We start from the raw sequence: 15,628 nt of genomic DNA, 5'->3' as shown, positions 1-15,628 counted from the left end.
ATTACGAACAACATAAAGACTGGGTATTTAATACCCATCCTGATAAAGTACCGTCATTCAAAGAGTTAATGAAGGCGGTTTTAGTCGTAGTGGCGCGATGTTGCGGTAAAATTTTTCTGTCAGAATGAACAAGGGAAAGAAAAGAAAGTTGAATAAAGAAAAAAGGTTGGAACGAATGGTATTGAAGACGTACTATGACTTTTCAAACCCTGGTAGTTATGGCGGTTTGCAAAGGTTACACAAAGCTACAGGTGTACCCGTCAAAAAACTCAAGAGTATCATGCAGAAGAATTTGATTTACTCTTTGCATAAACCAGTACGAGTACGTTATACAAGAAATCCGACGGTGGCTAATAGTATTGATCATCAATGGGCCGCCGATTTAGCCGACATGAAAATTCTCAGTAAATACAACAAAGGAGTCAAATATCTCTTGACGGTGGTGGATGTCTTGAGTAAATACGCATGGGTGGTTCCTATGAAGAACAAGACGGGTGCGGAACAAAAACGTGCGTTTGAGTCTATTCTGAAAGAAGGAAGAAAACCGTTACGTCTACAGACGGATAAAGGGAGCGAATTTTACAACAAATCGTTTCAAGACTATCTCGCGCAGCAAAAGATCACTCATTTTAATACTAAAAGTGATACAAAAGCTTCTGTGGTAGAAAGATTTAACAAGACACTCAAACAGAGATTGTACCGTGCATTATCAGCCAACGCTACTCTCAAGTATGTGGATTTTTTACCCGAATTAGTCAAAGGTTATAATGCGTCTGTACACAATGCTACGGGTATGGCGCCTAAGGATGTCACCATGTATAATGACGGAAAAGTGTGGAAGAAATTGTACAGTAAAAAATTGTTCGGCTCATCTCGTAAAAGAGGAAGAGGAAGAAGAAGAAAACCCACCTTTAAAGTAGGAGATAAAGTCATGTTGAGCAAGGTTCGTCGCACCTTTAAGAAGGGATATTTACCAGGCTGGACAGAAGAAATATTCATCGTTGATAGAGTCGTAGATTCCTATGTTCCCTCTTACAAGATCAAAGAATATGATGAGACACCCGTCAAAGGAACGTTTTACGAGGAAGAGTTGCAAAAGGTCGATATGGGTGGTAAAGAGACGTTTTTTCGGATCGAAAAAGTATTAAAGAGAAAAGACGGGAAAGCTTTGGTCAGATGGAAAGGCTGGCCTTCCAAATACGACAGCTGGGTAGACGCGAAGGAAATAGTTGATTTATGAGTCATGCAGGATAACCAGGACACATTTTATCTCACGCTTCCTAGTAATGGGTACGACACCATCTACAGAGAAAACACGCCCGGACGTTTCAAAGCTAAACTTGTCAAGACCATCTCTTTACCAGGCAAAGAATGGGAAGTGGCCTTGTCGAACATATCCTTACCCTCTACCTTAACGCCCAAAACAGGTAACGAATACAGAAGTTTGGTGGATTTAGATTTCATGTGCGGATTGAATCTGAACTTGAAGGATGTCAAAGATGATCAGGGAAATCCCATTAACCTGAAACAATATTGGATCAGTGGTAGTAAGATGAAATATGAAATGAATAGAAAGAAGAAAGGTCTATCTGCTCCTCAAGACGGAGTTGTTTTTTGGAATCGCATGATTGCTTCACTCACGTACAGGCTACACAGCAAATTACCCATCAGAGCCACTGGTATCATCACCAGCGATAAATCCTTGCTCACAGAAAAAAAACATTATAGGTGGCCTGAATTTTCATGGGAAAATGTAGGAGGTACCTATCGCTTGAAAATCGACAATGCCGGGATCGATGGATCCTACAGGTCTGGCCGTGAAAATGCCTTTTACCTTCATCTGGATATTGCCAGAGCCTTTAATTTAATCATGCCCAGACAAGATGGAAAACACGATTCTTTTTATCAAGGGTACGAACTTACGAGTCATGTCGCGGTGGAATATTTCCGTGATCCCATCAGTAAAACATTGAAGTGGCGTGACGCTACGAAATTATGGGAACTCATCGATGCCGGAGAATCGGGATTTAAACCGGAAGGACATAGCAGTTCTTCCAAATTTGTGAAATTTGAATGTTCCGTCAACTGGTACTTTTACGAATTGGGGAATGCCTACTATAGTCCCATGTATCAAAAACGCCCGTTGTACGTGTACACGGATCTGGTGCAGACGCAGATTATGGGGAGATCTGAAACAGATTTATTGAGAGAAGTGGAATACGACGGTTCCGCGCAAGGGGATATCCTCAAGAACAGTTACGAACCTCAGAATTTACAGTTTATTCCTGTTAGAAAAAACGTCTTTGATACCATTGAAATAGGCATCAGCGAAGCGGATGGTACCCAGACCGAGTTTGTAGGAAATTCGCATCAAAGTACGGTAGTCACGTTATGTTTTAGAAAGCGTCTACTATAAATAAAATCCCGTTTGACCTATACTTTTTTAATTGTGTCTTCGTCGTCATGAATTTTTACATATGAATGTTGTGCCGCGTAGCACTGGGAACACAAATGGTGAAACAGTGTGGTTCCCTGTTTCCCTTTATTAGGGCTAACGCCCTGTGGGTTATTCATGGGTTTAAATAGCACTTTAATTTACACTTCAGAGTTAATTCTCTGTTTCACCATTTGTGTTCCCAGTGCTACGCGGCACAACATTCATATGTACCCTTACTTTCTCTTCGCCGCGATTCACCATCCTAAATCGTCCCCGACTTTCTCTGTGCGACCTCGTAGCTCAGTCGGCAGAGTAACGGTAGATCTAATCCGGAGGTCGTGGGTTCGATTCCCACCGAGGTCAAAAGATTTTTTCTTTGCCTCGTGTGGTTCCCTGTTTCCCTTTATTAGGGCTAACGTCCTGTGGGTTATTCATGGGTTTAAATAGCACTTTAATTTACACTTCAGAGTTAATTCTCTGTTTCACCAGTCATGAATTTTTACTTGACTTTACCGAGCAATGCCAGTAGCCAGTTTTATCCAGAAAATAAACCGGGTCACTACAAGGTCAAATTACCCAGAAACATTTTTCTACCGGAAAACGATTGGGAGGTGGCCTTGGCTAGTATATCCTTTCCGGACATGGTACCACGTGTGGACGATTTCATAGACGCCCGAGTATCTATCCTTGTTCGATCGAACATATTCACTAAGGTGCCCGACGAAAAAGGAGATCCCATACCCGTGAGAAGATGGATAAATAATAGATGGCAGATAGTGACAGACAAGAAAGGAGGTACTCAATATTGGCATAATGCTAATTGTAACGCCGTGGTGGACCTGCAAAAGACTGATTGTACACCATTTCCTACCACCTTACGAAGCGGTTATGAGATCTGGTCGCGTTTTATCACTTTAGTCATGAATCAACTATACCAAGAAATGAAGGATTGGTATGACCGTGGCTCAGGCTATCTACATAATAGAGGCAGGAGATTTGAGGGGTGGAGAGATGCATCGGGAAAAGGCAAATTTCCTCATTTCGAATGGGTACAGAATGCAGACAGATACGATTTAAAGATCAACAACGAACATGTAAATTACATGGACGTCTTCAACCCTAATTACCTACTTCCCCCTCCAGCAGCAGATAAACGTACGTTAGAAGAATTAACCAAGTCATGGTTAACTAGTACTCACGTGGATATTGAACTGGAGTTGGCTAAAAAATTCCATTTGGTAGAAGAAAAAACAAAAAGCGATGGCACAAAAGTCACGTGTTTGTCCAGCAGTGTTCGAATAGAGCATTTTAGAGATCCCAATTTGGATATGTGGAAATCTCCGGACACACTGTGGTCAGTGGTGGATATTCAATGGGATGTGGTGGTGGGGCGTTACGTACGCTTCTATTCTTTTGTTAACTGGTATTTTTCGGGCTTGGATGAGAAAATCTACCACACCTATGCCGATCCTAAACGCACCTTGTTCGTCTACACAGATTTAACACAGACTCAGATCGTGGGTGGTACCGAAACGGATTTATTGAGAGAAGTCTCGTTCACCAATAATGAGAAAGGGAAATATTTATTCGAGCCGCTGCATTTACAGTATTTACCTGTGCGTAAAAATGTCTTTGGCAGTGTAGAAGTGGGAATCAGTGAAACCAATGGATCACAAGTAAATTTCAAAGATGGACAGACGATCTTGACCATCAATTTTAGAAGAAGCGGCCGTGGATCCACAGAACCCACTCTGTAATCGCATTTAAGCGAGTGTACACCACTTGGATTCCAGAAGAGAAACATGAGCGACATATTCTATCTGTCTCTACCGAGTACGGCTAGTTCTCACATCTACCCGGAGAACTCTTCCGGTAAATTCAAAGTCAAGTTAGCCAAAGAAATCTACCTACCTGAAAGCGAATGGGAAGTGGCTCTATCGAGCATTTCGTTCCCGTCTACATCGGATACGGTAGTTCACAAGAATGTCGATTTTCAAAAGTTAGCAGACGTGGATTTCTTATGTGGTATGAAACTCGAAATGGACGGTGTGAGAAACCAAAACAATTTGGAAATTGGGAGTCAGTCTCACTGGTTGAGAGGATCCGTTCTGAAATATGAACTTTCACATGCCCTACCCCTACACGGAGGTGATTTCTGGAATAGCATGCTTTCTCTGCTTAATCGCAGACTGCACAGTCGATTACCTCTTAAAATGAAGAATTATATCGTCGAAGATAGAACGTTCCAGGAGAAACGTCCTAAATGGCCTGTATTCTTCTGGGAGGATGTCGGGTGTGGTTCCTACAGGATGTGCATAGACAATGGTGGCATTGGGGGAAGTTACATAGCCGGAATTGAAAACGACTTCTATATTCATTTGGATGTGGCGAAAGCCTTCAAATTGGTCGTTCCCAAACAAGGAGTACCGGCGCATCAAAACGGATACGAGTTGACCAGTCTATTGACTTTTGAACATTTTAGAAATCCTATCAGTGAAGTCAATTATCACGGCAATGTACAACAAGTCTGGGAAATTGTGGATGCCAAAACGGGTCAATTTAAACCTGAAGGGAATCCTAGCGAATCCAAATTCTTACGTCTAGAGTGTTCCGTCAATTGGTTCCTCTACAGATTGTGTCAAAAGCATACAAGTCAGGTCAAGGCCAGTCAGTCCTATCAAGAACGACCCTTGTATGTGTACACTGATCTGGTGCAAACGCAAATCATGGGTGGATCAGAAACGGATTTACTGAGAGAAGTCATCTACAATGGATCCAAAAGTACTTTTGAACCTCATCATTTACAGTTTATACCTATTCGTAAGAATAAATTTGATACGTTGGAAATAGGTATCAGTGAAACCGACGGTACTCAAACCGAGTTCTTAAATTCAAACGATGAAACCGTGGTTACGTTATGTTTTAAAAAACGACCCGCTCTCTTGTAAAGAAAATAAAATGTTTACCCTCTTGACTATAAATATGTGTGTGGTGAAATCATTTGTAATCATTTTTTCCTTACCGAGAAAAAACATGCAAGGAGGAAAACTACGATATTATAGACCAGGAGTACAACTCGGGCGTGGTTTGGGTGGTGTATTACGCGGAATGGGGAAAATGGCCAGTGCAGAGCTACGTGGAGATGCGGGACCAATTGTCAAATCATTGATTGCCAAACCTCTCTTGAACTATGGAAAGAGGAAAGCTAAGAATATGGTGAAAAGGGCTCTGACAGGAGAAAAATGTAAAAAAAAGAAAGCAAACCCAAAAGGGAAAAAAACAAGGAAAAAAAGGTCGAGTGATATTTTTAGCTACTAAACGGATATAAAAAGACTTGACAATTTGTTTCACGGGATACACAACGCAAGAGATGGATGAACTTCCTATTCAGAGAGCTTCTAATCCTTTTAAGAATCAAGGGTACCTACTGAGATTAATCGATATGCCCAGACCTTATCGTCGTCGTCGGCGTCGAAGAAATCAGAGAGGTGGTGTTCTGGCTCTCCTTGCAGCTAGGAAACATGGGCGGAAAACGGGACACAAACTTGCTGGTTGGATGAAAAAGTATAAAGTGGATGCATGGATTAAAAAGCACCGTAGATGAGGAATGGGGAAATATTTGGCAGTGAAGATACCAGAAACGGCTACTTTTGTACAGGATTTCACATTGGGCACATCCGAGACGTATAAAAAGCTTTTTAACGCACGCTTCTTCATCATTTCATAAAAGATGAGCGTCGTGTTTGGAGGAAACGAGGCCACCAGAGCCCACGCCCAATCGGTGGCAGTCAAAGACAGTGCCTTGGACCTTTTTACAGTGCCGCCTACCAACGTCACGTACAATGGATACCGCCTGGTGGAAATCAACCTGACCAGTGAAAGTATCACCCCGATAGAATTTGTCATACCTGGTAGTCGTGAATACATTGATTTTAGCCGAAGTTATTTCCGTATGGACTTAATTCTGAAAAAAACCGACGGAGGTAATGTGGTAACTGCTTCGCAACGATGGTTAGCTCCCAATGCCTTTCACACCATCATCAAACAACCTTCCATCTATGTGAACGGGACTCTCACCAACGAGCAAACAGACACTTATGCTTACAAAGCCTATCTGGAAACCATCCTCAATTATGGGACAGAAGATGAAGAGACGATTCTCAGACCACAAGGGTATTACTCAGCTCTAAACCATCCAGGGCACGATCTGACGGCCAATCAAATCGACATTACACATAACGACTACAAGGAGTTAACAGTAGAACGAAAAAAAGCCGTCGATGGGCTATTGGACATGAAAGACAAAACCCTCGATGGAAAAACCATCCAGTTGTTTGGCATGCCGCATGCGGATTTGTTCAATACAGGACGATTGTTGATACCTGGAGTCGATCTGAAAATGAGGTTTACACTCAACGATCCTAAATTTTTCATGAACGGGTTGACTGCAGTGGCCACAGACATCCGGTTACAAGCCGGTGATTTGAAAATGAAATTCTATGCGTGCATGGTTAAAGTCAGGTCAGACATCTACAATGAAATCGCTGTAGCCAGACTCAAAAACAACAGAGAAGTATTCTATCCCACCGTCCGATCGGAAGTCAGGACCTATACCTTGCAAAACAATCACACAACCTTTACAGCTACAGACGTGTTTAGTGGAAGAGTCCCAGACCGTGTGGTGGTAGGATTGGTATATCAAGAGGCTTTCTCTGGCACTTACGCCTACAACCCTTTCAATTTTCCCAAATTTGAAGTCACTAGTATCAAACAGATTGTGGAAGGAGAAGAGTACCCCTATCAAGCCCTAGAACTGAATGAAGACAATGGACAACTAGACATGGCAGGCTATCACAGACTTATCAGTGCCAATTGTTCGGCTTTTCGAGGACGATGTATGATCAAACCAGAACATTGGGGAGATGGTCACCATAGCACCTTATACATGTGGGATAACGTAGCTTCTGGCTGTGCAGACAGTGTGCAATTGAACCCCAAACAAGAAGGACGTGTCAAAATATCTTTGACCAAGGGAGCTGTCAATTCATTAGTCACTGTCATCGTCTACGGGGAATTCGAAAACATGATGCAAATAAAACCCACAGGAAGTACTCAGTACGACATTTACAGCCAGACCCTGGCCGGAAGAAATCGGGGTTGAACAGAGGGTATGGAATTCGTTCCATTTACTACTGAACAATTATCGTATCTCGCCAAACAAGATCCCTATCTAGCACCTATTTTCGCAGGCGTCTTTGCAGCCGATGCATTACCGTCATTACCAGAACTATGGAAAAGAAGAGCTTACATCGTCAACACTGACCCCCGCGATAAACCCGGATCTCATTGGTTGGCTATTTTCACCAAAAAACACACTTGCGAAGTCATGGACAGTTATGGATTACCCTTAAGGTGGTACAGACCCTCTGCTGTAGTGAACTGGATTTTCGAAAACTTTGCAATCGTGCACAGTAACACAACAACATTACAAGAAATGAACTCACAGTCATGTGGCCAGTATGCATTGATGTATTTGAAAGCTAAAGCCAGGGGTCAAAGCATGCAGGATTTCTTAAGTGTATTTAAAAAAAAGGATTACGTCTACAACGATCATTTGGTAGGTGAAATGATCCGACCTTTGTTAGGGTGGCGAGTCCATACACTGAAACGTAAAGCGCAAAACAATGTAAAAAGATGTGACTTGGATATTTAAAACTTTTGTGTGACATGACTATGTATATAAATATTAAAACGATGTTTTTCACTAGTATTTTGTCATCATGTGGTGTACACCGTTCCAGTTTCAAAGTCCCTGTAGTATCATGGTGGTAGGACCTTCCAGTTGTGGAAAAACCGTGTTTGTGGAAAACCTCATGAAGGAACGTAGTCATTTGTTTTCACCTCCTTATAACCCGGTCGTCTATTGTTACGGTGCTAACCAACCCACGACATTTGAAAGAATGAAAAAAGAACAAGGCATCCGTTTCCACGAAGGCATTCCAGATACCCCATTATTAGACACATGGTACAAGAATGCTAGGGGCGGAATTTTAATATTGGACGATCTTATGCGCGAAGGATCAGACGATCCTAGAGTCTTGGATCTCTTTACCCGAGAATCGCATCATAAAGGTATCAACGTGGTGTACATGACTCAGGACATGTTTCCTAAAGGAAAACACGCCAAAACCATTTCTAGAAATGCGCATTACATTGTAGCTTTCAAGAATCCTCGCGATCAATTGGCTGTGCGACATTTGACGCAACAAGCTTTTCCACAAGATTTGAAAGAGGTCATGGGTGTGTACAGAGATGCTACAGAAAGACCCTACGGGTATTTGCTGTTTGATCTACACCCAAATTCTTCGGATGAGGATCGATTAAAATCCAATCTCTTGAAAGGCAAAGGATATACGACCGTGTATCGCAAAGGTGGTATCACCCCATCCGTCTGCGTGCAGACGGGCGGCGACGGCGGCGGTGGCAGGCGGCGGAAGAGGAAACGAGCTAAGGCTATAGGCGGCGGCGTCGGTGGCAGGCGGCGGAAGAGGAAACGAACTACAGCTATATAAAAAAGACAAGGAAGAGACCGTCCACACATTGAAAAGCCATGGATAGAATACGTAGACAGAAACCGTTTTTAAAAGCTATTACGGCAGCGGCTCATAGAAACGCAAGGAAAGATCTGATCAAACACGCCAACAAAGATCAAATCAATGCCATCAGCGAGATCGTGCTGAATTTACTCAAAAACAACGTACCAGTCTCACCCGTCACCATGGCTCGATTGAGACCTTATAAACACGTCCTGAGACAAATTGGAAATCGATCCGTATCGCTTAAAAAGAGAAGACAATCCTTGATTCAACAGAAAGGCGGAAAATTGTGGCATGGTTTAACCACAGTCGTCAAGACGTGTTGCCCCTAGACAGAGAAAACTATGGCGTATCAGAAAATGTACATGGTTCCTGCCGAAGACCCGGCGTTGGTGAATCTTTTCAAAGGACAATTGACCAGCGATCCTACTTTGGATACAGCGGCTAAACTTATGACTCGTAAAATGGAAATTTTAAACAATCCTAATATGAGTGCCGCTTTCAAAAAGCAGAGCATCAAGCAGCTCGATCCAGATATAGAACTCTACGTGAAGAAATTGAGACAACTCCCCGCTGCATTTTCGGCCAGTGCGGATCCTAACAAGTTGGCCGAAGCCTTACAAGACGAAGAAGGAGATTTGGTGACTCCCATACAGCAGAAATTGTTGAAACGGATTTTGAGTGAAGTCACCCCCAAACGAGCACCTAAACGAGAACCGGTGACAACACCTCGTCTAAAAACACCGAGAATTCCCCTCAAGTTACCCACGAAGCAACCCCCGAGCAAAAGCGTGCCGTGGGATGTATTGCCATTTGCTAAAAGCGAACCTGAACTAGATGTACAAAATATTCTCCAAAAAAGTTTGAGAAAAATGCGAAAAATAACCACTACAAATAAAAAAAAAAAAACACCCCGAGAAGTGAAACAGTTAAAACCTGCTGAAGGATGGACAAGTTGGGATCCTTCTGGGAAAAAGAAGAAAAAACGGAAACGTGAACTAGGTTCCGCTGCCAAACAATTATCGTTTGATGATAGCGAAAGTGATGAGGGAACTTGAACATCTTATTTGTAACGCCGAATGTTTTTTAAAACGTATCAAGATTTCTTTTTGTACCAATAAGAGTTTGACAAAGCAATAAAATATATACATTAAACGCGTCCACGAATAGCTGACCTTGATGCCTGAACGGTATATAAACGACACCCTTTCTCGTTTCGACAATTAGTCGCACGTTTATCATGGTTAGAAAACGATACAATCTGCGTGAATCGACGAAAAGAAGAAAGAGAGGAAGGACATTTGACATACAGAAAAAAATTGCAAAATTAGGACTTGAATTCCATCCTTTTTCACTCTCGAAACGGTCGAGATATCAATACCTGGGCCCTGGAACATTTCTCAAAAAAAGACTCGCACGCGGTGATCCTGGTATCAATCGTTTGGACCAAATTGCCAAACAGCACGATATAGATTATTCCAATGCCAGCAACATACGCGACAAATGGAAAGCGGATCAAAAAATGGTGAATGCCATCGATTCACTTCCCGGTAGAAAATCACTCCTGGAAAAGGTATCAAGACATATTATCGCTGCTAAAAGAAAATTGAAATTGTAAATAAGCCTCTGTGTCGATTCGCTATATAAACAACGCGCATCCACCTTCCTCATTATTATTCACTCAAGATATACTCGCGAACAAAAAAAATCAGAGATATTATGGTTCGAAGAAAAACCCGATGGAGAGGACGAAGAAGACGAAGACGACCTAGACAAAAAGGAGTAATTTTACCCTTAGCAGCACTTCTTCCTGCACTGATTGCTGGTGGAAAAGCCCCTGGATTAGGGGCTCTCGGAGGAGGTGCAGCCTTTGGTGTTAAAAAAGCTCTAGCTAGGAGCTGCCACACGAAAAAGGAGGAAATAAAATCATCATTTTTCCAACTCTTGTTTTTTTCGTTCGTACTTACGAAAGAGTGCGCGCGCTTGCTTTTTTCCGTACGCGTGATCGGAAAATTACTGAATGAGGAATATCTGGCGTTATGCTAAGCGCGCAATACTGACGCTATGCTTTTTCACCGTTGCTATAATTTTTGTACTGTCAGACGAAGTAGTTCACTTCAGATCAAACATGGAGTATGTTCCAGATGAAGTTTTAGAAAGAGATTATATCTCGGATGAAGATTTATTGCAAGCGGTAGAAACTACCGAACAACAACAACAACAACAACAACAACACGGGGGTAGTGTTGGCGGGAGTGAAGGATTTTTCAATTTTAAACGAGTTTTGTTCAGAGAGAAGGCGGCGAAGAGTTACGGCATCAAACGTACGTCTTACCATCTCAAGTTGGAAAACCCCCAGAGTACCTTCCCCGTTGGACAAAAGAACATCATAAGAGCCTTTGAAGAAGGACTCGCCAACAGTATCCGTGAATTAATCGATGGATTACCCGATCATGATCGCATTCAAATTTACATCGGAAGCAACAGACTCCGTAATTCTCACACGTCAGCCAACGTATCCGTTGAACAATGGCGCGATCCGATGGGTGCATCAAGACAGGTACTCAGTAATATTTCAAACCTCCTCAATTCCGATGAAAATTTTGAAATGGATGATACCTTGCAGTTAGATGTCACGCACATCACCATGCCACCGCCCGGAAGCGGTCTTCCCAAAGGAAACCGCAAACGCCATATCTTCGGCACCGATAATTACGGTGACTTTCTTAAAGCCAAACGTTCCGTTATTCGAATCATGAATGATGATGAACTTTGTTGTGCTCGAGCTATTGTTGTCGCAAAAGCCATCGCGGATGACCACCCGCAAGTAAAAACGATCAAAGATTCCCGGAAGCCGTTACAAAAACAACTGGCGCAGCAATTACAAGAAGAATCACGCGTTCCACTAGGTCCTTGTGGATTAGATCAAATAAACCTCTTCGAAATCGTATTGTGCGACTACCAGTTCGTCGTCATATCTGCCGAACATGGCCATTCTATCGTTCACAAAGGACCTGAAGCTCCAAAAAAGATCATGCTGCTGATGCACGATGGGCATTTCGACGTCGTCACCAAACTTCCCGGATTCTTCGGCACTACCTATTACTGCCTTCGATGCGAAAAAGCTTACACGGTTGAAGACTACAGTCATCACTCATGCCATAGAACCAAATGTCACGCCTGCTTTCAGTACCATTGTCGCGACTACGAGCTTCTCAGACACACTGAAAAACCCGAACTACCGTGCAAACACTGTAACCGTCGTTTCTATGGTGTTACCTGCCAAACGAATCATCTGACTCAAAAGGCCAATGGAAAAACTGTAGCACCCGGAGAAAAGAATGTGTGTCGTTCCCACAGAAAATGTTCCATCTGTTCCCACATCTTCACATCCAATGCAGAAGAACACATGAAACATTGCGGATTACAGCGCTGTCCGAGCTGTGGAAAGGAAGTCAACATTCTTCAACACAAGTGTTACCTGCAACCCGTCACGCACGAAAAGAAGAAGAAGAACAAAAAACGCACCATCTTCGTTTACTTCGATATCGAAGCGCAACAAGACACAGGCAATCATGTGGCTAACCTTGTGTGCGCAGAAACCGACCAAAACGACACACAATTTACCTTCGAAGGTAAAGACTGTGTATCTGATTTCATACAATGGGTTCATTCCTTGGCTAACCAACACGACGTGGAGAAAGTCATCGTAGTGGCACATAACTTCAAAGGCTACGACGGTTACTTCATCCTCGATGAACTTTACAAACAGCACACTACCAATCTAAAACAAATCGTCAGTGGTGCCAAGATCCTCAGTCTGGAATTACCCAACCTCAAGTTCATCGACTCCATGAACTTTTTCCCCATGGCACTGTCCAACTTCCCTAAAACATTCGGCCTCAATGAATTGAAGAAAGGCTTCTTCCCACATTTCTTCAACACTCAACAAAACCAAATCTACGAAGGGTACATGCCCGACAAATCCTACTACGATCCCGATGGAATGTCCCCTCAAAGAAAAGAAGAATTCCACAAATGGTACAACGAGAAAGTATCCGAAAGATACATTTTCAATTTCCAACACGAACTGTTGACGTACTGTCAATCCGACGTAAGATTGTTGAAACAGGGGTGCACAAAGTTTCAGTCCCAGTTCCGCGACATTTGCGGTTTCAACCCCATGGTGCATTGCATCACAATTGCCTCTGCCTGTAATATGGCCTACAGAAAAAATTGGATGCCCAAAAACAAAATTGCCATCGAACCCGTACGTGGATGGAGACCGAATCACACCCAATCTCATGCTGCTTTAAAATGGCTTTACTGGGAAGAATCCAAACTCCACAAAACCAACCATCTGCCTCGCATTGCCCATGCCAGAAACAAAGGCGAACGAAGAATAGTCAATGGCACCAAAACCTACCTGGTAGACGGCTACGACGCGCAAACACATACCGTCTACGAGTTCCAAGGCTGTTTTCACCACGGCTGTGTAGATTGCTTCCCAAATCGTAACAAGAGACATCCCATTCATCAGAATAAAACTATGCGTGATGTTCGTCAACAAACACGAACTAAAATCAATGAACTTACCGCCTTAGGTTACCACGTCAAAGAAATCTGGGAGTGCGAATGGAATGAAATGCAAACAACCGATCCTCAACTAAAAGCGTTCGTCGAAAACCTAGACATCGTACCCCCTCTCCATCCACGAGACGCCTTCTTTGGCGGTCGCACCAACGCCATAAAACTACACCACGCCGTTGACGACAACGAGAATGAAAAGATCGAATACAGAGACATCATATCACTGTACCCGTGTGCAAATTTGGAATGCGAATACCCCGCCTGTCATCCCGAGTTCATTGACCAACCAGGAACCACAGACATCTCACGATACTACGGATTGATAAAATGCACAATTCTACCACCCTATGAACTCTACCATCCAGTTCTACCATGGAGGTACGACTCAAAACTCCTCTTCCCATTGTGCAGAACATGCGCGCAACAAAACACAGAACGAACCCTCTTGGAAAGAAGCTACAAGTGCCCCCATTCTGCCCAGGAACGATGCCTCACAGGTACGTGGACAACCTTGGAACTACAGAAAGCCATCGAAAAGAAGTACGTCATCATGTACGTTTACGAAGTTTGGAACTTCCAACAACGTTCCAAGGAACTTTTTTCCCCCTACATAAAAACGTTCATGAAACTCAAACAACAGGCTTCTGGATGGCCTTCCGAATGTGACACCGAGGAAAAAAGACAAACCTATCTCAATGACTACAAAGCGCACCAAGGCATAGAACTAGATCCCACCAAAGTCGAAAAGAATCCCGGTCTACGCTCCCTCGCTAAACTAATGCTGAATTCTTTCTGGGGAAAATTCGGACAACGCCCTAACCAAACCCAAGTGACCACGTGTGTCAAACCGTCCGAATTCTTCAACATCATCACAGACGACCGACAAGTCGTACACAGAATTGAAATAGCGAATGAACAAATGGTAGAAGTGTACCACACCTTTGAAAATGAATGCAAACCCATTCAAACCAACGTCAACATCTTTATTGCATGTTTCACAACCAGCTACGCAAGACTAAAACTATACGATGCTCTTGACACCCTGAAAGAAAGAGTACTGTATTTTGACACAGATTCCGTGATCTATACCAAAAAACCCGCTGAATCGTCCATTCCCACCGGAAATTATCTCGGCGAATTCACGAATGAACTCGACGAAGGAGATCATATTACAGAATTCGTTGCTGCTGGACCTAAGAATTACGCCTACGAAACCTTCAAAGACAACCAATGTTGCAAAGTGAGAGGATTCACCTTAAATGTACGTGGACAAAAAATCCTCAATTTCAACAGTATGAAAGACTTAGTGTTGGACGAAATCTTATACGAAGAAGACGAAGAAGAACCTCGCACCCTAACACTTCACAATCCTCACAAGATCACAAGATGCGCCGCTACAAAAACCATCAAAACAGTGCCCCAAGACAAAACGTACAAACTCGTGTTTGACAAGCGCGTCATTGATCATGACACCTTTCGATCTTTCCCATATGGCTATAAATGCGCCTCGTAACCGATTCGAATTTATTACAATCATGAACGACGCAGATCATGATGATGATGATGCACTTGACCTCGAACTTTACTCCTGTAAATTCTACGACAAAAACATTCACGTAAAACATACCCATTTCCTCATCGTCCCTACAGATAAAGACAATACAACCATCCATGTCCATTACGATCTTGATGTTCAACTCAACAATGAAGCAGTGAAACGCTGGACACAACAACCGTGGTACCATCACTCTATCATTGAAAAATATCATTTACTTCAACCCAAACACAGTCTTCCCGTATCAAACAAAAATCCCTTCAAAAGATTATGGACCAAGTGGCAAAAAAAAGGTGAAAAGGTTCATTATCCATCATTCATGTACTCCCAAACTGTCGAGGAGGAGTGACACCTTTCAATCTTTCCCTATACCTATAAAATGCAACTTCACTACTCGTTTATACTTCACTACAACACAATCATAGTTGGAACGGATGATGAAGATAACGA

The 15,628-nt window shown here is 42.8% G+C and overlaps 2 protein-coding genes across 2 annotated transcripts; both read left to right on the top strand.

Annotated features, from left to right (window-relative positions):
- The first annotated feature begins 7,607 nt into the window (after positions 1–7,607).
- Positions 7,608–9,009, top strand: LOC149045886 (uncharacterized). The gene is made up of 2 exons (XM_089205973.1): positions 7,608–8,054; positions 8,206–9,009. The coding sequence occupies exons 1-2, from the start codon at positions 7,608–7,610 to the stop codon at positions 9,007–9,009; spliced, it is 1,251 nt and encodes a 416-aa protein (XP_089062099.1).
- Positions 9,010–11,161: 2,152 nt separating this feature from the next.
- On the top strand, positions 11,162–15,136 carry LOC149045885 (uncharacterized). Its single transcript, XM_089205972.1, has one exon. The coding sequence runs from the start codon at positions 11,162–11,164 to the stop codon at positions 15,134–15,136; it is 3,975 nt and encodes a 1,324-aa protein (XP_089062098.1).
- The last annotated feature ends 492 nt before the right edge of the window (positions 15,137–15,628 follow it).

This window comes from Pocillopora damicornis, chromosome 5, assembly GCF_964200805.1.
Source record: "Pocillopora damicornis chromosome 5, jaPocDami1.2, whole genome shotgun sequence".
Classification (NCBI taxonomy): Eukaryota; Metazoa; Cnidaria; class Anthozoa; order Scleractinia; family Pocilloporidae; genus Pocillopora; species Pocillopora damicornis.
Note: the sequence above shows the minus strand (reverse complement) of the source record. Positions and strands in the feature narration are given on the sequence as shown.

Excerpts from the sequence above, each read along its gene's own strand:
- LOC149045886 (XM_089205973.1), top strand. The coding sequence starts at position 7,608 with ATGGAATTCGTTCCATTTACTACTGAACAATTATCGTATCTCGCCAAA. Across the intron at positions 8,055-8,205 it reads ACGTCTACAACGATCATTTG|TATTTTGTCATCATGTGGTG; the intron begins GTAGGTGAAATG and ends GTTTTTCACTAG.
- LOC149045885 (XM_089205972.1), top strand. The coding sequence starts at position 11,162 with ATGGAGTATGTTCCAGATGAAGTTTTAGAAAGAGATTATATCTCGGAT.